The following is a 27500-nucleotide window of genomic DNA, read 5'->3' as shown; positions in this document are numbered from 1 at the left end:
AGATTTCATGTAATTTGGTCCTCTGTACCACGTATTTGGCTGCTGTACTATGACTACAGTTGTAGCTAGTTTAGCCTCAGGAAAACAGGAATGAGGAAGTTCAAGTTTTTCATTACTCTGTTTACTTTCGAAAACATCAGCCAAAAGGGTTGCCTTTTCCTTTGGACAGTGAGTGACTGAGCCATCTGGTTTAAGTAAAGGAGGAACTGTTGCATCTACACCAAAGAGTGCAGATTTAAGGGTAGACCACCATTTATGTTCCTGAGTTGTACAGGAAATTGTTTCTTTTATGGTTAAATTGTACTCCTTTTCAGTTGAGGCATAAACTCTCTGAGCAAAATCTCGAAGCTGAGTATAGTTGTTCCAGGTCAAATCTGATCTGTTACCCTTCCAAAGATGATACGCCTCCTGTTTCTCCAAATAAGCACGTCTACAATCATCATTGAACCACGGTCTGTCCTTCACTCGGTACCTTAGCACACGAGAAGGGATACGCCTATCAATTATGTTGACTAGATTCTCATTTAAAGGGACAACAGGATCTACACTATTATATAATTGTGACCAATTCAAGCACAAAAGATCATGTAAAATCCCATTCCAGTCTGCTTGGGATTTCATATAAATTTTACAAGAATATGATATATCAGGGACAGGCTGCTCAGTCTTCACTAATAATGAAATCAAGGCATGATCAGATGTCCCGACTGGAGAATCAACCTTACTAGTTATAACGCCAGGGGAGTCAGTGTATACGAGGTCCAAGCAATTACCAGACCTGTGAGTAGCTTCATTTATGATTTGCTCACAGCCTGATTCAGAGGCAAAGTCTAAAGCTCTTAAGCCATGGCGATCGGTAGGAGAGATAGAACTTAACCACTCTCTATGGTGAGCATTAAAATCACCAACAAAGACAAAAGAAGCCTTCCTATCATCTTGTATCTCAGCCATAATGGTAAGAAGACAATCGAAGATAGAATCATCCATGTCTGGATTCCGGTAGATCGAACACAAATAAAAGTTGTTATGCCTGCCACAAACTTTTATTACCTGAATCTCATGACATCCACATTGATAGCAGGACTTATGAGAAGCAGGGTACTCGGTCCTAATATACACCGCCATTCCCCTGGCCCTAGGGATGGCATAAAGTTTCAACATTATTGGCTTCTTAAAACCAGTTATAAGGAGCTCAGATGAGTGCCTCATATTAGAAACCAAAGTTTCTGAGCACAAAAGAATATCATACTGTTTGGACGCAACTGTAATGTCTTTGATATTTGCATGAAGACCATGAATATTGCAATACATAAGACGACATTGACGAAATCTAGGACGTACTGGTCCCGGATTTCGCTCAATGTCTCCAGACAGCATAAGAATTAATAGAAATAAAAAAGAGAAATCATACTTAAAAACTAGATAAACAAGAATTATAACAAAAACAATACGTACAGAATTATAAACAAAGTGATTGATGATACCCATACACTATAGTAAAAAGTCGGAAAAACTGGTCAACATGGAGGAACCAATACACCATGCAAGACTGAATACCCTCCAGGATAGCCACTTCAACTGAAGGGAGGGCAGTAAGGATTGTTTTGAGAAGAAAAATAATCAGAAAAAGAAAAAGACAACCTCTTGATAAACCACCAGGCATCCATGGCCCTTCTATTAAGCCTGCCCAACACACCATTTCAAAAAAACAAGAGGAAGAAAAAAAAAAGAAAAAAAAAGAAAAAAAAATAAGATAGAATAGTGTGCCTGAATGTACCGTCAAGCAAGAGAACTCCAACCCAAGACAGTGGAAGACCATGGTACAGAGGCTATGGCACTACCCAAGACTAGAGAACAGTGGTTTAATTTTGGAGTGTCCTTCTCCTAAAAGAGCTGCTTACCACAGCTAAAGAGTCTCTTCTACCCTTACCAAGAGGAAAGTACACTGAACAAATTGCAGTACAGTAATTAACCCCTTAGGTGAAGAAGTGTTAAGTATCTCATTGTTCTCAGGTGTATGAGGAAAGACGAGAATATGTAAAGAATAGGCCAAACTATTCTGTGTAAGTGTAGACAAAGAAAAAATAAGCCGTGACCAGAGAGAGGGATCTAATGCATTACTGTCTGGCCAGTCAAAGGATCCAATACCTCTCTAGTGGTAGTATCTCAACGGGCGGCTGTTCTACATCAATGGTTAAAAATTAACAATTGTTTTCCTTTGGACGATTCTAATCAATATGCTGTTCACAGTTTTCCTTTTTTATTACATTCCTTATTCATTAATGATACTATAGAAAATCCTGTGACACCAATATCCTGAAAATTGCAGTGATGAAAACAATGCCATAGAAATCCCCTTTCTTTATCTATTGTAGTCATAACAGATCTATAAATGGATATCTATAAACTTATAGTCCAATATATATATATATATATATATATATATATATATATATATATATATATATATATATATATATATATATATATATATATATATATATTTGGGGGGGCTCAAGCCATGACGTCCCGATGGAAGGTTCCTTCAGTAGCTTCCTAGGGTATATTTAACTACAGTGGATATTCCCAGAGAATTAAACTAAAGGTTATCACAGAATTCTAACTTCTGGTGCGAGTACCCTAAAGGTTTCCCTCTAGGATATCGTATATCAACAGGGGACGCATGTATTACCACGCAACATAGCTATCTGCACCCCATATAGAGTTAACACTTCGATATGGAAAGGTGGCTGAGTAACTGAGGGGCCGTTCCAAAGTTACTCTCATCCGTGGCTACTTTTCGTACTCCAGACGTAAACAAACGGGCGCCATTGGTAAATGACATCACGTCCGTCCTTATCCTTTCGCCTGTAGCTTCTACGCTAAGTCAGATTTTTCCCAAGTGACTCTTTCATCTGCCTACATCGACGTAATGTCGCAGCCTTCAGCCTCGCCTTCTGGAAAGTTGAATACCAGGCCCTAGTATTGTTTAAATAAGTTCTGGCCGTAAAGTAACTTCTAATTTTCTTTAAAATATAGTGTTTTGTGGCCGAGCTATGCCGATACCGGATGCGCCATGTCGGCGTCGCTGTTCACGTTGCATGCCTTATTTAGTTAGCCAGAACAGTCTTCTCCGGTCCTTTAACTAATAAATATTATTAGTTATTTAGTCTTCATAGCTAGGAAATCATTATATTGTGTTTTAGCACTCATCAGTCTACGGTCGCTGTTCGACCCCATACTAGATCGCTAGCTTAGCCCCTAGGCTTGACAACCTAGAGCTCTTTTTCATGCATGATGAATATTAGTGTTCCTAAGTTAAGCTATGAAGATTTTGGCATCATTAAACATACTAGTTACTGTGATGTAAGTGTTTTCGCCTTCGGGGACCATACAAGGGACTGAGTTGGTTGTGTACCAACCCCCTCCTAACCTAATGTAGGAACCCTTGTATGCTCCCTATTCCCCCTGCCTGCGGGTATTCCCTCTGGGTAGACTTGCCTTCCCTTCTATTTAGGGAGATCTTGTCTACACCCAGAGTATTTATCGCTTCTCTGCCTACCCTAAGGGAATGACCCCCCCTTAGGGTCGTGCCTGAGACCTTAGGAAGGGCCCTGCCCTTCCTCCAGTTGCACTTGGTTGGGTTACCCTTCCTCCCTGCAACTAGCGATGTGTCTTTCAGACTTTCCTAGCTTAGGAGTTGGTCCTCTTAATCTAGGTTAAGCTCTGGGGGTTGATTCTGTCTTATTTTAGTTTGGGACAGTACATTAGTACTGTACTTGATCTGGGTTACCTATCCTAGGTTAGGGAGCGTTCTCCCTTCCCTTGGTGGCCGCTCTCATACAGAGTCTACCCATTTAGAAAGACCCCTACTTTTCCATCCTCCACTCTATCCCTTTGGTGTAGGCCTGCCTACACACCCCTGTCCTTGGTTCTACAACTCCTCCCTTGGGTGGAGTGGTAGGGCTAGCCTTGTTCTCCTGCTGAGCTGGCCGCTCTGGTACACATACCCTTTATAGCATTCTATATGGGTGGTTGCCGGCGGAGGTCATGCCGGCGGGGGATTCCCCCTCCTTGAGTGTCCTCTATCCCTCCCTTGGGTTACTTCAGGCTCCCGGCCGTCTGCCGGCCCACTGCCGCCGGATGTTAGGAGTATCTACTCCTATCATGAGTGCACTCTCTCCGGGGGGATGCCGGAGGGGTATAGTATATTACCCCTCGCATCCCTCCTTACCCTTTTCTCTCTCTCTCTAGGTGCCGGTCCCTTGCCGTCTCTACTGCCGGCGATAACCGCCACTACCTCAGGTGACCTCTATTCATAAGATGCCTTCCCCCTCTAAGACGTCAGCCTACCGAGTGCCGGAGGCTGCCACCTTCCGTCGACATACCGCCGACGTTCCACCCCTTATATTTACCTACCAACAGCCGGCCGACTTCGGAGTCTGCCGGCATCGATTGCCGGCAATCTAAGTATCCACCCTTATATACATCTCTCTTATGAATTGCCCTAAGGCTCACCATGCCGTCAGCCTTCGGCTGCCAGAGCCCGCCGCCTCCACCAGTGATCCGCCGCTGCGCCGGCGGTCGCCACTGTGGTATTATCCATCTCGGTTGCTCAGTGTGTCTGCCTTGATGTTTTCCACCCTGCAGGACCGGCCTCCGGCGTGCTGTCGGTCTACCGGCGCCCCCTCATGAGACGCTAAGGGACATGTACCCCTTTCCTGGTTGCCGGCAACATGCCGGCAGTCAATATCATGCAGCCAGATAGCCTGGCCACCTCCATACAGGTATTGTTATACCAACTAAAATAGTGGCTATGCTGTTGGATTGCACACTACAACATTTGCAGAATATTCTGTGTATCTCAGTGCAGTCGATTGCCGGAACCTACATTTACTAAGGGGTTTATCCTATTTTCCCCTCTTCCTCAAGGCTCTGAGTGGTCTCAGACCCTGGTACACTCTGCGGACAGTTCCCTTTTAAAAGCCTAGCTTGGCCCATCAATACGGATTTCCCTCATTTGTGACCCTTGGGTCCGAAGGAATTGTCTACGGATAAGGTTACGGTAACCGGCTGGGCGGGATTCACAAGTATGTGTCTATCTACTTCCTTTCCCGCTCATCAATCTTGAACATTAATATGCCATTATAGAATAAGTTATTCTTAATTTTAGAGTAATGTGAGTCATTCTTATGCCTTCCATGTACTGATGATCTTTCTTTTACAGGAGGAGTATATGAAGTGCGAAAGCAACTTCTGTGGAGTGAAGCGCCCGGACTTCTACGGGCATAAGGCGTGGCGGACCCAAGCCCCCTGCGCCGCCAAGAAAGGCGACGTTAAATTTTGGGACCTGCAGAATTGTTCAGTCTGCAAAAGTCTTCTTGTTGAGGCGTTCAACGATCCTCCTACCACGGAGGTAAGGGACATCGCTAGAGAGAAGCTACGCAAATGGGTGCGTGGCTTCCAAAAGAACGCCACTGGACCGTATCTTCCCAATGAAGACTTGAGGGCTTTGCTTTTTCCAAAAGCATCCAAAGACTCGGTGATCCATCGTGAACAAATTCCCACCGTCCAGATTGTGGTCGAACCCGACGTCGTCATGGCACAGCCCATGCGTGAGTGCCATCTTGATTCCGACAACGTGGAACGTATGTCGGAGGTGTCCGAAGAGACGGAAAAGAACCTCATGGGCGAGGAGCTCGACTATGAGGAAGATCAGGTGGAATACCCGGATTCGGAGACCGAGGTCGCTCCAGCTCCCACAGTAACTCCAGCACCGTACGAGGAACCTGTTCCTTCGACTTCTGCCACCCCGGACCCTCTTCCATCGGCCACTCAAGAGGTCTTCAGAATGCTTGAAGCCCTCATGGACAAGAAGCTGCGCGAGACTCAGGAGCAATTCCGGACGACTCTCGTCGGCTTCAAACAACCGAAGAAGATTTCGGTTAAGGACCTCCCCACCTGCTCGGAAGCTAACCCTTGGAGATATGCCGAGCATATGCCAATCACTACTGGCAAGATCTATATTAGTGAAAGGGTTGGCTCTATTTTGTTGGAAGAAGTGGAGTTCTTCCCGAATTTTGAGGCTTATCCGGACTGTTACGTCCGGCTCAGGTCCGAACCAGCCTCAAAAGAAGAGACCAAACCGAAGGAAGTGATTGTGTTCGATCTCACGAAGGCCCAAGCTATGCTAGCTCAGGCAGTGAAGAGCCAGGGTTTCACAAACTCCAAGATGCCAGCGCTGAGTAAGAAGCATCCAACCTTCGTTGCTCCAGCTACTGCGACCTTCCCCTTCATTGAAAAGGCCTTCCAAGCGGTCATGAAGGCTGTGGAGGAAGGGAAGCCTTGCCCTGCACTGGAAGAGTGCAGACCCTTCTCCATTATGTTCCCCCCCGATGATAGCTACTGGAAAGACATCCAGTCGACCTTCACGGTAGGAAAACTGGAACCTGATTTGGCCGGTCGTCAATTCAACGAGGACCTCCCACGGCTGAACGATCACTTCCTTTGTAGGGAACAGGATACGAAGGAGAGACTCGCCGCTTCGCTGTCCCATCAGGTACAGCTGGAACTCATGGATGGGGACACCAGAGTCCCGGACTTTTACATGGTCCTCGCGACCTGGCGACCGTGACCAAGGACCTATACAGTTTCGCTACGGCTCGTAGAGCCTGCAGGGAATTCGTATTCGCCAGTGCAACAGTGAAACACGAACCCCGGAGACTGATTTCCTCCAATATCTGGGGTAAACATCTCTTCCCGTCTACCTTGGTGAAAGAGATAGTGGACAAAGCTGCTACGGAGAACAGGAACCTTCTCCATAAGTGGGGCATGTCCCGAAAGAGGAAGTCCTCTCAGGACGATGGCCCTCAGCCTAAGAGGAAATCCTCGAAACCCAGACCCCAGCAACGTCAACCAAGACGACAGTTCCCGGGTCCGGCTACTCCCCAAGTGGCTACGCAGCCGCAACAGACCTTTCAATTGGTCCCCCAGCCGGTGGTGTTGCAGTCACCGGTCTTCACCCCTGCCTATGAGCAACACTCGACTACCTTTCGTCCCAAAGGTAGGGGCTCAGGCAGAGGTTCTGGCAGAGATTCTTCTCGCCGTCCCTCGAGAGGCAGAGGAGGAAGGGGAGCTAGCGGCCGAGGTGGCAAACCCTCGGGCCACCAGAAGCAATGAAGTGCTTCCGGTGTGAGGAAAATTCCGCCAATTCCAGGATCGTTGGACCTTCGATCCCTGGCCACACAGCATCGTCACAGGGCCTACACGGTCTCCATAGACCTGACGGATGCCTACTGGCACATTCCAATGAATCACTACGCTTCCTCCTACCTAGGATTTCGACTCCAAAGGAAAAGTTACGCCTTCAGGGCCATGCCCTTCGGGCTCAACGTGGCTCCACGGATCTTCACTAAGCTGGCAGATGCAATCATCCAACAGCTACGTCTTCAGGGCATCCAATTGATGGCCTACCTAGACGACTGGCTAGTCTGGTCGACATCGCCCGAAGATTGTCTGAGAGCCTGCAACAAAGTCACCCAGTTCCTAGAGCATCTGGGCTTCAAGATAAACACAGAAAAATCTCGCCTCTCTCCAGCTCAGAAGTTCCATTGGTTGAGAATCCATTGGGACCTTCAGTCACAGCGCCTTTCCATTCCACAGAAGAAAAGGAAGGAAATAGCAGGGTCTGTCAGAAGGCTTCTAAAATTCAAACGGATCTCAAGACGACAACAGGAACAAGTTCTCGGCTCTCTACAGTTCGCCTCTGTGACAAACCCAGTGCTTCGCGCACAGCTAAAGGATGCCGCGGGAGTCTGGAGACGTTTCGCATCCATCGCTCGAAGAGACCTCAAGAGACGGCTTCCGAACAGACTTCGCTTACTTTTAAAGCCGTGGTTAGAAGCAAAGGCCCTGAAAAGGTCTATCCATCTTCAACACCCGCCTCCATCGATCAACATCCACACGGACGCTTCACTGGAGGGTTGGGGAGCTCACTCCCACCAACAACAGGTTCAAGGAACATGGTCTCCCCTATTCAAGACGTTTCACATCAACATCTTGGAGGCCATGGCGGTTCTTCTCACCCTGAAAAAACTCTCCCCGCCTCCCTCGATCCACATCCGTCTGACTCTGGACAACTCGGTGGTAGTCAGATGTCTCAATCGTTAGGGCTCGAGATCGCCCCAGATAAATCAGGTGCTTCTTCCGATCTTTTGTTTGGCAGAAAGGAAGAAATGGCAACTGTCTGCAGTTCACTTACAAGGATTCCGCAACGTGACGGCGGACGCTCTATCGAGGACAAGCCCAATAGAGTCAGAATGGTCTCTAGACGCAAGATCATTCTCCTTCATCTCTCACCAAGTCCCGGAACTTCAGATCGATCTCTTCGCAACGAGCGACAACAATCAACTTCCTCGATATGTGGCCCCGTATGAGGACCCCAAGGCAGAAGCAGTGGATACCATGTCCCTGGATTGGAACAGATGGTCCAGGATATACCTGTTCCCTCCTCCCAGCCTTCTGCTGAAAGTCCTATCCAAACTGAAAACCTTCAAAGGGACAGCGGCCGTAGTGGCTCCCAAGTGACCCCGGAGCAATAGGTATCCCCTGGTCCTGGAGCTGCAGCCAACGCTGATCCCCCTACCGGGCCCAGTTCTCTCTCAACAAGTACAGAAGTCGACTGTCTTCGCTTCATCACTGAAAGTCAGGGACCTTCATCTCATGATTTTCTCTCCTTAGCCGCAAAGAAAAGGTTTGGGATCTCGAAGAAAAGCTTAGACTGAGTCTACCAGACAGCAATACGAATCTTCCTGGAGAAAGTGGGTCTCCTTCGTCAAGGCAAAAAATCCTACGGAAATCACCATTGATTTTTGCATGTCCTCCTTCATTCACCTTCATGGACAAGGCTTAGCGGCCAACACGATTTCCACTTGTAAATCGGCCATGACTAGACCACCCCTATACGCTTTCCAGATCGATCTGTCCAGCGATATCTTCAATAAACTGCTAAAGGCATGCGCTAGACTACGCCCAGCACCCCCACCAAAACCTATCTCCTAGTCCCTGGACAAGGTGCTCCATTTTGCTTCTAGCCTGGACAACGATTCGTGCCCTCTGAAAGACCTGACTCAAAAAGTTATCTTCCTTTTTGCTCTCGCCTCGGGAGCCCGAGTCAGTGAAATAGTGGCATTATCAAGAGAAGAGGGTCATATCCTGTTCGCCGAGACAGGAGATCTTACCCTCTTCTCCGATCCGACGTTTCTCGCTAAGAATGAACTACCCACCAAGAGATGGGGCCTTGGAGAATCTGCCCCCTGAAGGAAGATGTCTCTCTACGCCCAGTGGAGAGTCCTAAGGTCTATCTTCGAAGAACTTCAGACTTCGGTGGAGGGCAACTCTTCAAAGGAGAAACATCGGGTAGTGATCTGTCACTGAAACAACTAAGAGCGAAAATCACCTACTTCATTCGCAGAGTGGATCCTGACAGTACACCCGCAGGTCACGATCCTAGAAAAGTCGCTTCTTCTCTGAACTTTTTCCAGAGTATGGATTTCGAAAGCCTAAAGAGCTTTACAGGCTGGAAATCATCACGCGTTTTCTTCAAGCACTACGCAAAACAAGTGCACGAAGTAAAGCATTTCGTGGTAGCTGCAGGTAGTGTTATGAAACCTGCTGCTTAAATCTACATAGAAGAGTGAGTTACTTGGGACTCTAATTCTATGGGTGCCTGTGTTGACCCTATTGTGATACATAGTGATTTAATGGACACTTAGTGTTTCTAATAGACTGTTCTTTACCAAGGTGAAATGTCATAGACTTTACATGAGTGCCACATGACCTAGGGCATGATGTGTTTTCTTTGAATTTTAAAAGACTGGCATTCCTCTTGAACTTGTGTTTCTAAAAAGCAAACTCTTCTTTTCAGAATCAAGATTACCCTCTTTCATTTCGATGTACATTATTCTTTATTATTGTAAATAAATTCTATAATCATTATAGTAATTACTGTCACAATGATCTGCAATCCTAAAAATAAAATGTCTATTTTATTTCCATGTGCGTCTCTTTTCGCTCCTATTCCTTATCAAGAAATATACAATTGTTATAGTTTCATTTACCTCTTTACTGATGATCAAAAAGAATAATATAAGTAATTATGTTATATACTCACTCATGCCTTGATAATATTCCTATTCGAATATTAACCTTTGCCCTGTCTCTGAGATCAGCATGATCTCTCCTCCAGGGGAGTAGTAATTATGTTATATACTTACCTATGCTTGATAATATTCCTACCTGAATATTAACCTTCGTCTTGTCTCCAAGTCCAGCATGATCTCTCCACCGGGTGAGTAGCTCTTCAATGATCGCTTCGAGATGTCCTATTGTCCACCAGGACTTCCCTGCCAGGGGGGCGGGAAGCTAGTTTATCATAGACTCTCTGGTAAGGACATGGTCTAAAAAACTGTTCGAAGCCCTTGGCACTTGGATAAAAAGGGGAAAAAATCCACGATACATTAATTCTCTGGTACACTTCCATCAGGACGTCATGGCTTGAGCCCAAAAAACGGATTTTGAGCGAAGCGAAAAATCTATTTTTGGGTGAGATAGCCATGACGTCCTGATAGACCCTCCCGTCTATTCTAGTTCAGCCTTTCAGGCCCCTCCCTGACCTACTGTATCGTGAAGATTTGTAGAAGCTGAGCTCAGGATGAGGACGGACGTGACGTCATTTAGCAATGGCGCCCGTTTGTTTACGTCTCGAGTACCAAAAGTAGCCACGGATGAGAGTAACTTTGGAACGGCCACTCAGTTACTCAGCCACCTTTCCATATCGAAGTGTTAACTCTATATGGGGTGCAGATAGCTATGTGGCGTGTTAATACATGCGTCTCCTGTTGATATACGATATCCTAGAGGTAAACCTTTAGGGTACTCGCACCAGAAGTTAGAATTCTGTGATAACCTTTAGTTTAATTCTCTGGGAATATCCACTGTAGTTAAATATACCCTAGGAAGCTACTGAAGGAACCTTCCATCAGGACGTCATGGCTACCTCACCCAAAAAAAGATTTTTCGCTTCGCTCAAAATCCGTATATATATATATATATATATATATATATATATATATATATATATATATATATATATATATATATATATATATATATATATATATAAACAAGTGTAGGTAGCAGTAATGTCACTGATACTTTGAAAGCGATTGAAATCTCAAACTTTATTACCATAATATAATTCACACAACGTATGTATACAAAACATATCTTTGATACACTTTAAGGCCATTATTTACTTAAAACATATGAGCCAAAATCAATTCAAAATATAGCGTAAATGAAATAATATTTTAGAAAAATACTTTGCTTTTAAATTCCAATTACAAGACATGTTGTTCTTGGAAAAATAAGTACAACTAAAATAGCACCAATCTAGTAGGCTTTAAGTATCCATAACGACTTAATACAACTTGATAGTTTCTTATAAATATAATGTACGTAATACACGAATACATATCACATACACGAAAAATTTATACATATATGTAAATTTTTGTAACAACAATAGCAGAAACATATACAGACGCAGTTCATGTGTTCAACCTCTAAGGTTGAACATATGCACATATTCTAAAAAAAAAATTACATATAGGACATTGCTTTGGATTTTCATATATTTTTACATGAATAACTTGGTTATCAAATACGGCATTTTTGACTATAGTGAAATGGAGAGAAGTAACTCTGCACATAAGAGGTCGAATATCGAAAACATTGTTTAGAACATGTCACAAATTTCAATAAAAACAAAAAACACATTACAATGATATCTATTTCTTTGAAAACTTAATAAAAAGGATATCGTTTGGATGTTATGGTAAAGAACATTCCTTGAATCAAGTTTTTTTTCTGAAAAGTTTTACATCGATTTCTTAATTTCTTTCAACTTCCTGAACTATACGTTAACATCAAACCAGCAAGATGCTCCTGCACTGTCTTAAGTTTCTTAATCATATTATTCCAATGACAGCCAATGGTGAACATGTACCTTCCTAAAGCCATATGAGATGAAGTGGTTGACAATAGAGCATCAAACAAAATATAATAGAAATGTTCACATATTTTGCACTTAAAACAGATACTCTATAAGCGTTAACTGGGGCAAATCAAATATTCCTTATTATTTGGATTTTGATCTTAGTCGGTATCCAAGATACTTAATCACATTTCGACAAATAATTGCCTTAAATTGTTATTGGTTCTCACGATATATTATTTTGAATAATAATGAAGGCTTGAATGCATTTATTGAGTGAAAAGCCGATGAAAAAAAAAATTCATTTCTACATCAATGACTTATTGAAGGGAGGAAGTAACATAAGCCGAGTATAAGGTTTTAAACAAAAATCTGAACTAGATTTAGGAACAGTTTGTTTTCTCTTATGCGAACATTGCTGTGCATGAAAAAATAAAATCAACTGGCTACATAAAGATATATAGAAATTTCCCATGAAAATAGTATCAATTTATGGTATATACGTCTAAATTGGTAAAAGGATTGCTTCTATTTGACGAAAAGCGGTCTGTAGATATCTAACACCTGTCAGTCAACAAGTGAATCATTCATAGATAATGATCAACCAATGTACGCATATTGTTCCCTAAAATTCAATCATATCTCAATATGATACAGGAATACTTTATCTAAACTCACCCTTAACATAATGCAAAACATTATCCAAGGATGTTGATAAAGGTTGGAGCACATTTTTTCCCAAAACACAGTTTGCTCAAGTAACTCCTTGTCTGAAGTTTTAAAACTCTATGGATCTCTTCATTCACCATCAATGAAATGAGCCCAAGTGATCATGTCATTAGCAACCTTAGAAAATTTCTCTTCAACCTATTAGTTTGAATATTGATGTGGTCCTTTATTATCCTAGTTTAAAAATCTGGCGGACTTTCAACATTAGCATACAATTCCTTACTTTACCTAATGCAATTCATCCTCAGAAAACTTTCGTATATTAATTTTCTTTTCAAGGCACATGGGAATTAAAAGCTATCTTAATACTGACTGTAAGATAATCACTAGAAAACCTATTGGTGGCTGGAATTATATATATTTTGAATAGTTACAAATTACAATGTTGGCATTGTCAATGATTACACAGAAATTATTGAATACTTGACATATAAAACTGCAAACTAAATTTGCTCGAAAACCTCAGAGATCCAAATCAATAATTATTCATGATGGGTGTAGATTTCGGGGACCTTAATAGGCAAATAAATTTAAAGTTGAAATTCAATCACATCTTTCTTATCATTTGCGTTTCTACACCCATCTAGTACCATTATGATATACACACACACACACACACATATATATATATATATATATATATATATATATATATATATATATATATATATATATATATATATATATATGTGTGTGTGTGTGTGTATATATATATATGTATGTATATATATATATATATATATATATATATATATATATATATATATATATACGTGATATATATATATATATATATATATATATATATATATATATATATATATATATACATACACATGTGTCTATGTGCTTATAACTATGGAAATTGTAAATATTCAACTATATAGAGTATTGTATACTCATATATACTGTATGTATGCATGTGCGCATAACTATGGAAATTTGTAACCATTCAACTATATACAATATGGTATAGTCAGTTGCAATACATTTTAATAATACACAGAGAATACAACAATATTGCCACGCAGTATAAAAATGGATTAGAATGAAATGTGGAATTTAGGCTGAATGCCAAGCTCTCATTGTAAACCTTTATAAGAGATTTGCGGTATTTTATACAGGGAAAATGTGACGTTAATATACATTTCTCTATTATATTCCATTTAGCAAACTCTCCTAATAACTGATCAACCCCTTTTTTTTGCAAGAAATCCTTTCTACTGTATTTTAAAAGAAAAGTGTGCTTTTACATTTATGCCACTTATTTTTAAAGATTACTTAAAAGTACGAGGAAATTTTTATTAATTGCCTCTTACTTAAAAATTTTGGTATTTTCTTGCTTTTACTCACAGCTTTACTATAAATTTGACCATAGGTACACCGAAAAGTCTCTTCCACCCGCGAAAATATGTGTAACAAGGACAAAAACAATTATTCCAAATTCATTAGTATTTAAAATGATAGGAAATAAGAGGGCAATGAAAAGCAGGGGGTATTTTAACTAATTTCCCTTTTTTATGCTATGTTGTGATACCTTTTTTAATAGTAATCCTAGAAAAACAATACATATCAATGATGCTTAGTATTATAAACATACCATTGCAAATTTCAATCTGAAAAATAATTGTATATGTTTTAAACTCTTGTCTAAATTTTTTCCCATTCAATACAGTAAATAAAATAATTACTTTTAATATTTTATGTTCCTATCTAATATCGTACTCAACTATTCTATCATTTATTTTAACAATTAAGGCAGATTTTAATATACTCCCTCTGGCAGGATATCTCCTTATTAGAGAGGTGCCTTATAATCTGGGGCATAAGGTGGAGATGCTGAATATTCGGGGGCACAAGGGAGAGTAGGCGAAGGACTCGTCAAAGGCTGAGTTTGTACAGTGGCCTGTGATCCTGGATCAACAGCAGAATAAGGTGGAGGACACGGCTTGTCATTAAATCCTTGTGGGTAAGGAGGGCCAGCGCCATAAGGAGCGGTTGTTGGAGGAGTATAAACATAATTCTGCCCTCCAGTATGTGGGTATGCCATTTGCCCTCCAGCAGGTGGGTATGCCATTTGCCCTCCAGCAGGTGAGTATGCCATTTGCCCTCCAGCAGGTGGGTATGCCATTTGCCCTCCAGCAGGTGGGTATGCCGCAGGAGGATACACTCCCACTGGTTGAGGATACCCTCCTGACTGAACAGAGCCTGGTGGCTGAGGACTTGGAGCGGGGTTCCTGCTGATGACTCGACCCGGGTCACCACCAATGGCAGAGTTCAAATTTTGATATTGCTTCTTGGAATAACATATAAGGGCAATGCAGCCAGCTGAACATAATACTGTAAGGCAAAATAAAGAAAAATATATTAAAAAAAGAGAGAGAGAGAGAGAGAGAGAGAGAGAGAGAGAGAGAGAGAGAGAGAGAGAGAGAGAGAGAGAGAGAGAGAGAGAGAGCACATAATTATTGAAATAAAAGTCGCATTTCATTTACATCCGGTTCTCAGGATTGCAGGGCGTTCTTGAATATCTCCATATATTTTGATATAGAGTGTACCGTGTATTGGGCCATTTCCGTTAAGATTTCTAGTTTGGTAATAAATTATTTTTTTCATATACAAAGTTCAGGATTTTTTAAAGCTTACCTCGCACTTTTATACAATTTTTACTTGTTTTATATGATCGTCTAAAGACTTTGATTAGTACTATTACTGATAATAATAATTATGTTATTGGAAATAGATAGATAAGTTAGTAGGGAATAATCTATCTACAAGTTCCTCTACATCCTTGTTTGAAATTAATATATATATATATATATATATATATATATATATATATATATATATATATATATATATATATATATATATATATATATATATATATATATATATATATATATATATATATATACATACATATATATATACATACATATATATATATATATATATATATATACATACATATATATATATATATACATATATATATATACATATATATATATATATATATATATATATATATATATATATATATATATATATATATAATTAACACTAGTAAACATTGCAAAAAGAACTATTTCCTTAACAATTCTTGACAAAGTTAATGAATAAAAAAAACATTAATTGGCTGATTCTGGAAACAAAAGTTAATGGTTTCACACAAGGTAATTACTATACCTCCGCCTATAATCAACATCGCCCCAGCAATGACGCCAGGATCATCTTCATCTTCGAAAATGCTATCGGGAATGTGGTTTGCCATACTGACGGTTGTTATGCCAATGAATAAGAGCATGAATCCAGAAAATCCCAGACATATTATTATTGGGAGACTAAAGACGATGCCACAGACCTGGAGAGAGGATTTGGATCAGATGTAGGTATTACTCTTCTAAGATTAAACTGTAAAGGGAACTAAAGGAAACCGTTAGTGTATCTTATTTTAAATCTTCAGCAACGGGTAATATGTAAATCATGAATGGAGCCGAAATAATAACATATACAGTATATTTAAGCCATTAGCATCCACTGCTAGTGTGAAAAGGGGTGTTTTGGGGGCTGATTTTACGTTTACGGTATACACAAATTCAATCGATAAGAAATTGGTCAACAGTTCAATGACCTGTATGATGCCTGAGCCACACATGACCGACCTTTAAACCTATACTGTTATCCATATTGATATTCAATGCTTCAACTTTATGGCCTTCATTTTCCCAAGTAACCTTCCCCTCCCAATCTTTCAATATTTTCAATTAATATCTGCAGTTATTCTCTTCACATTCAATCAAACACTTTTCCGAATCAACTATAGTTCAGTTTATCACAACATTTTGCACTTGCATCTACTCTCCTTCTCTGACTTCACACATAATTCAATCCATACAAATACTGAACACCACAGAAAACAAGTACAGTACTGCATTCTTGCCTCAAATCACCCACTCTCCCGTTTACATACTATAACGCAAACTTTACTTGCATAAAAAAAAAATCACTCTCAACAACTCTCTTTCAATAGCATACATTCTGAACATCCTCCACATTGCCTCTCAATCAAATCTATCATTAGCCTGCACAAATATTCTACGTCAAGATTTCCCTCTTAACATTTAAGCTTCTAACATAATTGTCTCAACATACACTTGCTCCATACAGTCCCTCCCTTGCTTAAATTTACAGTTTCCCCCTTCTGGTATCTGCCCTACATTTTCAATCAGAATGAAAATTTTGGGGATAATTTGTATTTTTCCTAACTAAAAAACCGAGTCCTTTACATGGGAGATATTAGCTAAGCTGTAATACACGGCAGTTAAAATTTTATGATAATGAGTACTGTAAACAAGTGGCCGGTTGTTACTGGCTGGAAGCAGGGTAATCCCTCCTCAACGCTTGTTCAGGCAGTCGTTTCGTTGATTGCATCCGAGACTTGCTAAGGGATTGGAGATGGCATGAAAGTGTTAGTAAAGGACTCAGGTTTGTATAGTTAGGAAAAATTTGAATTATCTCCAAATTTGGCATTTGTCCTGACACACTTACAAACCTTTCATCCTTTACATAAAATACCCATCCTTAGGTGGGAAGCTATCTGTTCCAACTGGCTGGAAACTTATTCTGGGATACCCAAACTCCAACGTTACAAGTGATGAGAGTTAAGGATCCTTTCACCTTGTGCACCAGTGATGTGACAATACCAGCGGGTCCACGGCCCATGCAATAAAGGATAATGAGCAGAAAACCTCTGTGTCTTAACAATGAAGCATGTGAACCATGGGCGTCAACAGGTGGGGGACGGGGGGGACATAGTATCATTTGTCCCCCCCACATTTTTAGTATTCACTATGGTGATTATACCAATGTAATATTCAGCTAAGGGATGAAACTAGAAATTATGTCCGTGCGTGTGCAAAAATACTTTAGTTGGTCTAGAAAAATATCAATAATCAACGTTTTCTATCAATAATCAACGTTTTCTTTAACATGGTTTATTTACATTTTTCCCGCCTATAGCTCACAATTCGATCAGCTGATCTTCGAGTTTCAATAGTACAAGCTTACGCCATATGTTTCAGGTAAAAAAAACAAGGTTTTATATCAGTTCATTTATATTTAACGAAATCTGTGGTATTGTGATAGGTTGTACTATTTATATGCCCGGTAATGAATATGTAGGTCGAGGTATAAATACCGTACATGGCTTTAAATACGTGCGTAGGGCCGTAGGCAAACTGCAGAGGGAGCCTGAGTTATTTATCTATTTATTTTTAATTCGAGTTTACAATAGAAGTCAAGCAACAGCAGGTCCTACGACCCTTCAAGGTTACTCGCCCCCCCAAACCACCATGCTCATGGCATTAACCTTTAACTAGACAATTTAATGTCCATAAACGATATATTAAGCCATGCCAAGGGTATATTTTTTCATGCAATTTTCTGTCTATTTGTTGGCTTGTGTGTCTCTGACCAAGCCTAAAGTCCATAAACGAAGTATCAAGCCTCAAGGGACAAGGGTATATTGTTTTTGTCATCTGTCATGTCATTTTTTGTCTCTTTGTTGGTTTGTGTGTTTATGTCTGTCAGACTGTCCAAGCCTTAAGTCCAATAGTCCATAAACGAACGTACGAAGTATAAAGGGTATATTGTTTTTGTCATGTCATTTTTTGTCTATTTGTTGGTTTGTCTGTCTGTCTGTTTACAGATTTGCTTATACGTCTTATATCTACAACAGAGAATGGATATCAGAAATTACTTCTCAAGGCCGGGGCCCTCAACATCACAAACAAAATCCACAAATGCAGCAAATCCTACATCCACACAAACAGAAAAACGTCAAGAAACTGAAATTTCCACACCTCCCTTAGATATAGGCCTACAAGAAAACAGAAAGTTACTTTATCATCAGCCCAAGTTTTATCAAAGGAATTGGTATCTTTGGCAGCAGGAGATACTGATGTTCCCTCATATTCTTGTACAGCAAATAATATACCGGGTCCAGTATTAAACCATAGACATAAATCTGGTGAAGGTAGGCCTACCTGTAGTTCAGGAACCACAAAAACAGAAAAACAAGCTAAAACATCAAGCTCTCTGGAAGTGTCACTGAATCCAAGTACAAGTTTAGGAACTTCAGGCCACAAACTTCCAACCCTACCAGAGGTACCACATCAACCACCTGCTAGTTGCATCCCTGTACAAAAACTCAAGAATAAGACACTAAGATTTCAAAGTAGTTGGTACAATGAATTCCCATGGTTGCATTTTCATGAGAGTATTGGTGGAGTTCTATGTCATACATGTGTAAGAGCTTCACATCAAAGGCTGTCTGATTTTGCTCGGTGTGCTGAAGATGTATTCCTAAAATCAGGGTTTTCTAACTGGAAAAAAGCGATTCAGAAATTCCGCAGTCATGAAAAAAGTGCAGCACACAAGTTGTCAGTAGAAAATTTAAAATTCCACAAACATCAAGAAGGTATCAGTAGCCAGTTATCATCTCAACTTTTGCATGATCAACACCAGTCACGTGCTGCTCTAATTAAGATAATTACCACACTGAAATACCTAGCAGAGCAAGGCCTTGCCATCCGAGGTCATGAAACCTCAGAGGGTAATTTTGCAAAACTTTTGCAGTTGAGGGCTGAGGATGACAAAAAGCTTAAAGTATGGTTGTCCAACAAAGTTTCATATACTTCTGTTCCAATCCAAAATGAAATATTGAAGACAATGGCCAATGCTGTAGTTAGAGAAATCTGCAATGATGTTAATCAAATGTCAACACAGTTTGGCCTTATTACTGATGGAACCCAAGATATCCAAGGCAATGAACAGGAGGCTGTGTGTGTGCGATATGTCGATGACAAACTCAATGTTCATGAAGAGCTGCTAGGATTGTACCAAGTGTCGGCAACTACAGGAGTGTTTCTTAGTAAAATGCTGCAAGACACGCTTATATCTCTTCAACTATCAATTCAACAACTCCGGGCTCAAACATATGATGGTGCCAGTAACATGTCAGGAAAATATAAAGGCTGTCAGGCAGAGATAAAGAAGGTGCAACCACTAGCTCTGTATGTGCATTGTGGAGCTCATGTTACCCACCTAATTATCAGCAAGGCCATACCAAATTCTTTCTTCATAAAAAATGCTTTAGACAACCTTCAAGAGCTAGGCACCCTCTACAGAAGTTCAGGAAAGTTCAAACATATGTACCTTAATATTCACACAGATGATCTCAACACTCCTTCACCAACAAGTTTGAAGCCAATATGTCCTACACGGTGGCTTACACGATATGCTGCAGTGAAAGCAGTATTAGATAATTACCCTGATGTACTGGCTGCCCTCCAGGAGGCAGCAAAGGAGTTAGGGTCAACAACTGCATCCCGAGCAGCAGGTTTGTACAAATGTTTGTCCTCAGGGGAATGTCTACTTGGATTATATGGATCACTTCCTCTTATTCAATGTCTAGAAAACTTCAACAAGAGCCTACAAGGATCAAAAGTGACAGTATCTGGAATGCTAGAAGCTGCAGAGGTTACCATAAAGAGCCTACAGTCACTTCGATGCGAGCACAAATTCAAGAGATTATTCGAAGAAGCAGAACAGAAGCTCCATCTGTGTGACCTAGACGCAATTCCTCTTCCAAGAAAGAAAAAAATACCAAAGAGGCTAGACCAAGGATTAGGATTTGCCTCTAACTACTGTCATGACTCAGCTGAAGAGTTTTATCGAGTTGAGTTCTTCAGTGTTATTGATGCTGCCGTACTGAACATTAAAGAATACTTCACTTCCACTGATCTCACCGAGTATCAAGATTTATCGTCAGTACTGTTGACTGGGACACATAAGCCAGAAATTATCACTAAGTATTCAGAACTCAATGAATCTCTGAATCAGCAACTCGATTTCTTCCACAACCAGTTTAAGGGGTCAACAGTTGAAGATTATAGAAAGATTTTCGCAGATATGGTACCAGAAGTTCGCCGAATGTTTCCTCAGGTAGAAGCATTGTTACGCCTTTTACTTGTCTCCCCAGCAAGTTCCTGCACAGCTGAGAGGTCATTCAGTGCTCTCAGACGATTGAAGACATGGTTACGTAGCAGTATGAGTTAGCAACGACTTAACCACCTCATGATTTGCCATGTACATCGTGACCGTCTAGCTACCTTAAGTCCACAGACGATTGCTGAGGAGTTCATCTGAGCAGAAGACAAATGAAGGACCATTTTTGGTAGATTCTGACTAACAGAATTGCTAGGATTGACACAGGTTATTTTTCGTCTTAATACTTTAAATGATATGATAATAATCTTATTTGAATGAAATAACATGAGTCTTGCTTTCATATAATGTGAATTAATCATTTAATAAACCATGCATGTTGATTTAATCAGGCTTTATCAAAATTTTCAAGTAATATAATAATGTTTATATCTTAATCATTACAAAGGGTCTAAGGTAATACTTCATGCTCAAAGCTTTAATGTCATCATGTTTGGCCAATGAATTTAAGAAATATTAAAATTATTTTATATAACTTAACAGACAGATACAAAATTAAAAGGCTTATAACATGATTTCAGGCAGGATACAGGTCTTGTATTTTGCTGAAATATGTTGCTCAGGTGCCTTTATAAGCACCAAAAAAGTTACCCCTCCCCCCCCACACACCGGTGAACTGATTCACTTCGCTTAGAGGAAGGACTTATCCCGGGGGACAGGGCTGGCAGGCAAATATGTGTAAATAGCTAAGGTTTGTATAGTTAGGAAAAATACAAATTATCTCCGAATTTGTCATTTGTTCCGTAACCGAAATACAAACCACGCTATTTACATAGGGTGACTTAACCCTTAGGTAGGGTGGAAAGTCCCTGCCCTACTGGCTTTGAGCAGCACTCGAGAAAAAGAGTCCCTGCACCTCGCAAGTTCCTTACACCGTAAGGAACGTGCGGCCTACGTAAGCTTGTGCGTGGATGAATGAAGTGTGACTCGTCTTAGGAAGTTGACCTGAAGTCCTTTAGATGGAATTCTAGGCTAGGACGTTCCCAATACCACCTCGTCAGGGTATGGGGGATGCAACAGTATTATCTTAATACTAGGAACACAAGGAAGCATGGTTTACCTGCAGAGGTTTGAGGTCAGCTATGCAGAGAACCCAGGATGCTGCTTTCCCCAAGAGAGGGGAGGATGAAGAAAAGAGTAAGGGCCAGACATACTTTGTCGTTCATGCAGTCTAAAACCGGGTAACAATGCCCTTAACCTTCTGCTACCTGTCCATTAAGGAGCCTGAGGTTAGACCAGCTGTTGTGCAGCCACCACAGGGCCAATAGAAAACGTATCGAGGCTCCTGCAGGTAGTGGGCTGTGAAGGTCGTTTGACGCTTCCAGACCCCAGCTTGTAGCACCTGCGTCACCGAGAAGTTTCTCTTGAATGCCAGGGATGTTGCGATGCCTCTGACATCGTGCGCTCTGGGGCGACGTGACGGAGGAGGATCCGGATTCAGGGCATGATGGATGACCCTTCGAATCCAAGCAGAGATGGTATTCTTGGTGACCCTCCTCTTCGTCCTTCCCGTGCACACAAACAGGGCTTGCACGCGGGGACGGACTGCAGCTGTTCTCTTAATATAACGCCTCAGACTCCTTACTGGGCATAGTAGGAGATGGTCTGGGTCATCTGTTACAGAACGGAGACTCGAAACCCTGAAGGAGTCGAACCGTGGGTCCGGGATTCCAGGGTTCTGAGTCTTAGCTACAAACTCAGGGACGAACCTGAACGTTACCTCCCCCCATCCCCTTGAATGGGCGATGTCGTATGAGAGACCATCAAGTTCACTGACATGCTTGGCTGTCGCCAAAGCGAGCAGGAACACCGTCTTCCAAGTCAGGTGTCAATCAGAAGCCTGGCGTAATGGTTCGAATGGAGGTTTCTTAAGAGCCCTGAGGACCCGAACCACGTTCCATGGAGGAGGTCTCACTTCCGACTGAGGGCAGGTAAGCTCGTAGCTTCGTATGAGTAAAGAAAGTTCCAGCGAGGAAGAAATGTCTATTCCTTTCAGCCTGAAGGCCAGGCTTAAGCCCGAGCGATAGCCTTTCACCGCCGAGACTGAAAGGCGCATTTCCTCCCGCAAATATACAAGAAACTCCGCTATTGCTGGAATAGTGGCATCGAGGGGAGAGATACCCCTCCCACGACACCAACCACAGAAGACTCTCCACTTCGCCTGGAAGACCCCTGCGAATGACTTTCGCAGGTGTCGAGACATCCTCTCCGCAACTTGTTGCGATAAGCCTCTCTCTGTGAGGAGATGCTGGAGAGTCTCCAGGCATGAAGCCGAAGCGAAGCTATGGCTATGTGGAAGATGTTGCAGTGTGGTTGCTTGAGTAGCTCGTGTCGTGGGGGAAGCTCTCTCGGGAGTTCCGTCAGGAGCTGCAGAAGGTCCAGGAACCACTCTGCATGATGCCATAGCAGAGCTATTAAGGTCATTGACAGGTTGACCGATAGTCTGGTCTTCTCGAGCACCCTTCTCATCAGACAGAACGGTGGGAAGGCGTAGACATCGATGTTGTCCCACCGTTGTTGGATGGCATCTTGCCAGAGTGCCTTGGGGTCCGGGACTGGGGAGCAGTACAGCGGCAGCTTGAAGTTCAAAGCTGTCGCGAACAGGTCCACTGTTGGGGAACCCCACAAAGTCAGGACTTTGTTGGCTACTTGAGGATCCAAAGACCACTCGGTACTCACTATCTGCGATGCTCTGCTCAGACTGTCGGCGAGCACATTCCTTTTGCCCGGAATGAAGCGAGCTGATAGTGGAATCAAGTGGACTTTGGTCCACCTCAGTATCTCTACTGGAAGATGGGATAGCTGTTGTGAAAAGGTACCTCCTTGCTTGTTGATATAAGCCACTACTGTGGTGTTGTCGCTCATCACCACCACGGAATGGCCCGCCAGGGTCTGTTGGAACTGTTGAAGGGCCAGATATACGGCCTTCATCTCTAGCAGATTGATGTGGAGGTACTTTTCTGAGTCTGACCATAGGCCCGAGATCCTCTGGTTCAGAACGTGGGCCCCCCCACCCTTCTTTTGACGAGTCCGAGAACAGCATCAAATCCGGGGGGAGGACGAGAAGGTCCACTCCCTTTCGAAGGTTTTCGTCGGTCAGCCACAACTGCAGGTCCGTCCATTCCGCAGGTCCCATAGGGACCAGAGTGTCCGGGGAATCGTTGCCTTGATTCCACCGGGACTTGAGCCGCCATTGCAGAGATCTCATCGTGAGGCGGCCGTTTGGAACTAGACGGGCCAAGGAGCCCAGGTGACCTAGGAGACGTAACCAAGATTGGGCTGGAAGCTCTTCTCGTCTGAGGAAAGGCTCTGCGACCCTCCTCAGCCTTGCTATCCTGTCGTCTAATGGAAAGGCTTTGTGGAGATTGGTGTCCAATATCATGCCTAGATATACCAGTCGTTGAGTTGGAAACAGAGAAGACTTCTCGAGATTTACCATGATCCCTAGACCTTACCAAACTCCCAGAATCTTGTTTCGGTGTCGAAGAAGGGTCGACTCCGAGTCTGCCAGGATCAGCCAGTAGTCCAGATAGCAAAGGAGACGGATGCCGATCCTGTGTGCCCACGAAGATATCAGGGTGAACACTCTGGTGAATACCTGGGGTGCTGTGGAGAGACCGAAACACAGCACCTTCAACTGGTAGATCTTGTTGTCTAGGCTGAATCTCAAGTACTTCCTGGAAGACGGATGGATTGGGATCTGGAAGTACGCGTCCTTCAGATCCAGTGTGCACATTAAATCTTGCGGTCTCACTGCAAGCCTGACCATGTCTGCTGTCTCCATACTGAACGAAGTCTGCTTGACAAACTTGTTCAGAGTTGAGAGGTCGATGACGGGTCTCTAGCCTCCAGACGCCTTCTTTACAAGATAGAGTCGACTGAAGAAGTCTGGGGAGCCGTCGACGACCTCCTGGAGAGCATCCTTCTTGAGCATGGTCTCGACTTTGCCCGAAGGGCTAGCCCCTTTGCCGATCCCATGGCATAGGAGCTCAACGACACTGGATTCGCTGTCAGGGGAGGTAGAGATGTTATGAACGGGACGCGATATCCTTGGCTGATCACAGAGATTGTCCAGGAATCAGCCCCGAGTTGCTGCCACCTGAACGCGCAACTTTGCAGGCATCCTCCTACTGGTGGACATGCAGGGGGATTGCCAATCCTAGGATTTCTGCCTCCCCTGGAGGACTTTACGCCCTTCTTGTCTTTGACAGGAAAGGGCTGCTGTTTGGACACCTTTGCCTTTGCTGCCGGAGCCGGTTTCGATGTCCTAGACTGACGAGGCTGCTGATGTTGTTGTTGAGGAGCTCGAGGCTTGTAGGGCCTGGATGTACAGTAAGGGCCCTTTGGAGGAGAGAATCGTGATTCGACTTCCTCCACCTCTCAGCTGTCCGTTCCACATCCTTGGGCTCAAACAAGCTCTCTCCAAGGATGGAGAAGTGTCTGAGCTTGCAGACATCCACGGCTGGGACTCTTGAGTGGAACCTCTCGGTCACCGCATCACGACGTTTTAAGATCGAGTTTGCCCACAAGTTCGAAACTTGGTGGGCCAGGAACTCGATGGTGCGCGTGCCCGAGAGGAGGAAAGTCTCCATGGCCTTCCTGGTGCTCTCCTTGGACAAGTCCTCAGATCGCAACAGGATGCCCAGAGACCCCAGCCAGATATCCAGCCACGAAGTGGCCTGCATGGCGCACTTTGCGACCTTCTCCTGGCTCAGGATCTCCGTAGCCGAGAATGTCACCTGCCGGGCGGAGAGTTTCTCAAGCGAAATTCCCCTGGAAAGCTCTTCCACAGAATGGTGGAGGGGAAGAGCTAAACAAGACTCCCCCATGATCTCGAAGTACCTCCTCTGTTGGACACGAGGAGGTGGGAGGAGTTTGTTTCCGGCAGAGGAACGGCTGGAGGAGGCGAGTTCGGAGAGCTGGCCCTCAACCTTGTCTCTGGCACTCTTCACCCCCTGGGACCAGGGCAGAGCCGCGCTGGCCTTTGGAGGTTTATGAGTGCCGTAGACTTGGTCCAGGACTGTATCCGTACCTTTGCGGGGGGCGGTCTCCGGGTCCTTGAACCTGTTGAGTTGCCTCATTAGATTCAGGACCTGCCAGAAGGCATGCTCCAACTCATGTTGCTCTCCTCCTTGTGGACTGGCAGCAAGGTCTCCTGTCCCCAGTTGCTTTACTTGGGGGGACACGTGGACGTTCTCCTGGGGTATTGCTGGCTGTGGTCGAATCCGGGATGAAGACTTAGGTACCGTCTTCGAGTCCTTGGGCTCCCTCCTAGGAGGGATACAGGACTCAAGCAAAGAAGTCTGGGGGCTACTCTCCGCTCACACGCGAGACGGTTCTCCTGCTCGAGGTGGGGTTCCTCCATTGGTGCCGTGGGAGAATGTCTCACCTCGCTGGACTCTCGTGAGGACGGAAAGGCTTCGTCCACAGGGGAAGGAGAAAATGTCTGAGAGGGGGAAGGGACCTTCCTGAAGGACTTCTTGGGAGCCAGCTTAACCCTAGGAGAAGTCACCACGAAGTCCACTCCTCTCCTTCTCTTCCACGGGGACGAGGCTGCCGTTGGTTTTAGTCCCAGATCAGCGAGAGCTTCATAGCCTGAACGACAGCTTTGATCAGGGAACCGAACCAAGGCTGACGGCTGACCGACGCAGTGTCAGTGACTCCCGCTGGAGGGAAGGGGATCGGGCGATCCTTAGGAGTGGAAACTACGGGGCCTGCCTGAAAAGAAGAAGAGTGTTGCCTAGACCTCTCTGAAGATTCCTGTTCCTCCTGCAAGTGCGCTGCTCTGCGCTTAAGGGGTGGAGATCGTGAGGATGATGATCGCGCTCCCAAAGACTCGCCGTGTTGGTCGCGCTGCGAAACACGGCGAGAATCGCGGTAGAGATCGCGCTGGCGCTCGCGCGATGGTAAAATCGCCGGTGCGCGCGTGAATGTTGGCGCGTTTGCGCGCGGAGATGAAAGCACGGGTGCGCGAGGGCGCACGAGTGAGTGTGGGCGCACGGGTGCGCGTGGGCGAGAGAGCGCGTGGGTGTGCGGGCGAGAGAACGTGTGGGCGAGTGAGCGCGTGGACGCGCGGGCGCGCAGGTGAAGGTACACACGGTTGTAGGGGCGAGCGCTGGCAGTCGGTAGAACGACGGCGCGCAGGCGAGCGATGGCGTGTTGGCGTGTAGGGCGAGAAGGCGACCGACTGCGCACAGGCGAGTTAGTGCGTGGGCGCGTCGGAGACCTTCGGCAATCTGAAGCGTGGGCGCGTTGGAAAGCGCTTGCTCGCAGGCGAAGGATCGCACGGACGCGCAGGAGATCGCTGGCGCGCAGGAGATCGTTGGCGCGCAGTTGCGCGGTCAGGAGACATCAGCTGCGGCGCAGGACCAGAAGGTGTATTGGCGCGTAAGGGCGAACGCTCGTGGGCGCGCACAGGAGACTTCTCGTGGGCGCGCAGAAACTCGATCACGTCTAGAAGAGCTCACAGGAGTGCGTGCACAGGCGATGGCTGGCGCATGGGCGAGTTCTGAGGGCGCGCAGGTGATTGTCGGCGAGGAGGCGAAGGAATAATCTCCTTGTCTGCGCCCAGATCCGGAGATCGTGGGCCCGCGGGCGAGCGTTGGCGCGCATCAGGAACAGGGCGCGCAGTTGTGCGCGGCCGAGC

General features: G+C 43.8%; 2 protein-coding genes across 7 annotated transcripts in view; both read right to left on the bottom strand.

The window, feature by feature from the left end:
* LOC137640620 (uncharacterized) overlaps positions 1 to 59 on the bottom strand; it is an 18213-nt gene extending 18154 nt beyond the window's left edge. Inside the window, exon 1 of the mRNA XM_068373124.1 lies at positions 1 to 59. This exon is cut by the window's left edge and continues 9 nt beyond it. Within this exon, the coding sequence (XP_068229225.1) occupies positions 1 to 9 (9 nt within the window). The 5' untranslated portion in view covers positions 10 to 59.
* A 14220-nt stretch (positions 60 to 14279) lies between these two features.
* LOC137641543 (adhesive plaque matrix protein-like) overlaps positions 14280 to 27500 on the bottom strand; it is a 40694-nt gene continuing 27473 nt past the window's right edge. For all 6 annotated transcript variants that reach the window (XM_068374196.1, XM_068374195.1, XM_068374194.1 and 3 more), the window contains 2 exons: positions 15974 to 16148; positions 14280 to 15124 (listed from right to left, as the gene is read on the bottom strand). In XM_068374196.1, the coding sequence (XP_068230297.1) occupies positions 14583 to 15124; positions 15974 to 16148 (717 nt within the window). In that variant the 3' untranslated portion in view covers positions 14280 to 14582. The remainder of the gene's footprint in view (positions 15125 to 15973; positions 16149 to 27500) is intronic.

Source organism: Palaemon carinicauda, chromosome 5 (assembly GCF_036898095.1).
Source record: "Palaemon carinicauda isolate YSFRI2023 chromosome 5, ASM3689809v2, whole genome shotgun sequence".
NCBI lineage: Eukaryota > Metazoa > Arthropoda > Malacostraca > Decapoda > Palaemonidae > Palaemon > Palaemon carinicauda.
This window is presented reverse-complemented; position numbering and strand designations above follow the sequence as displayed.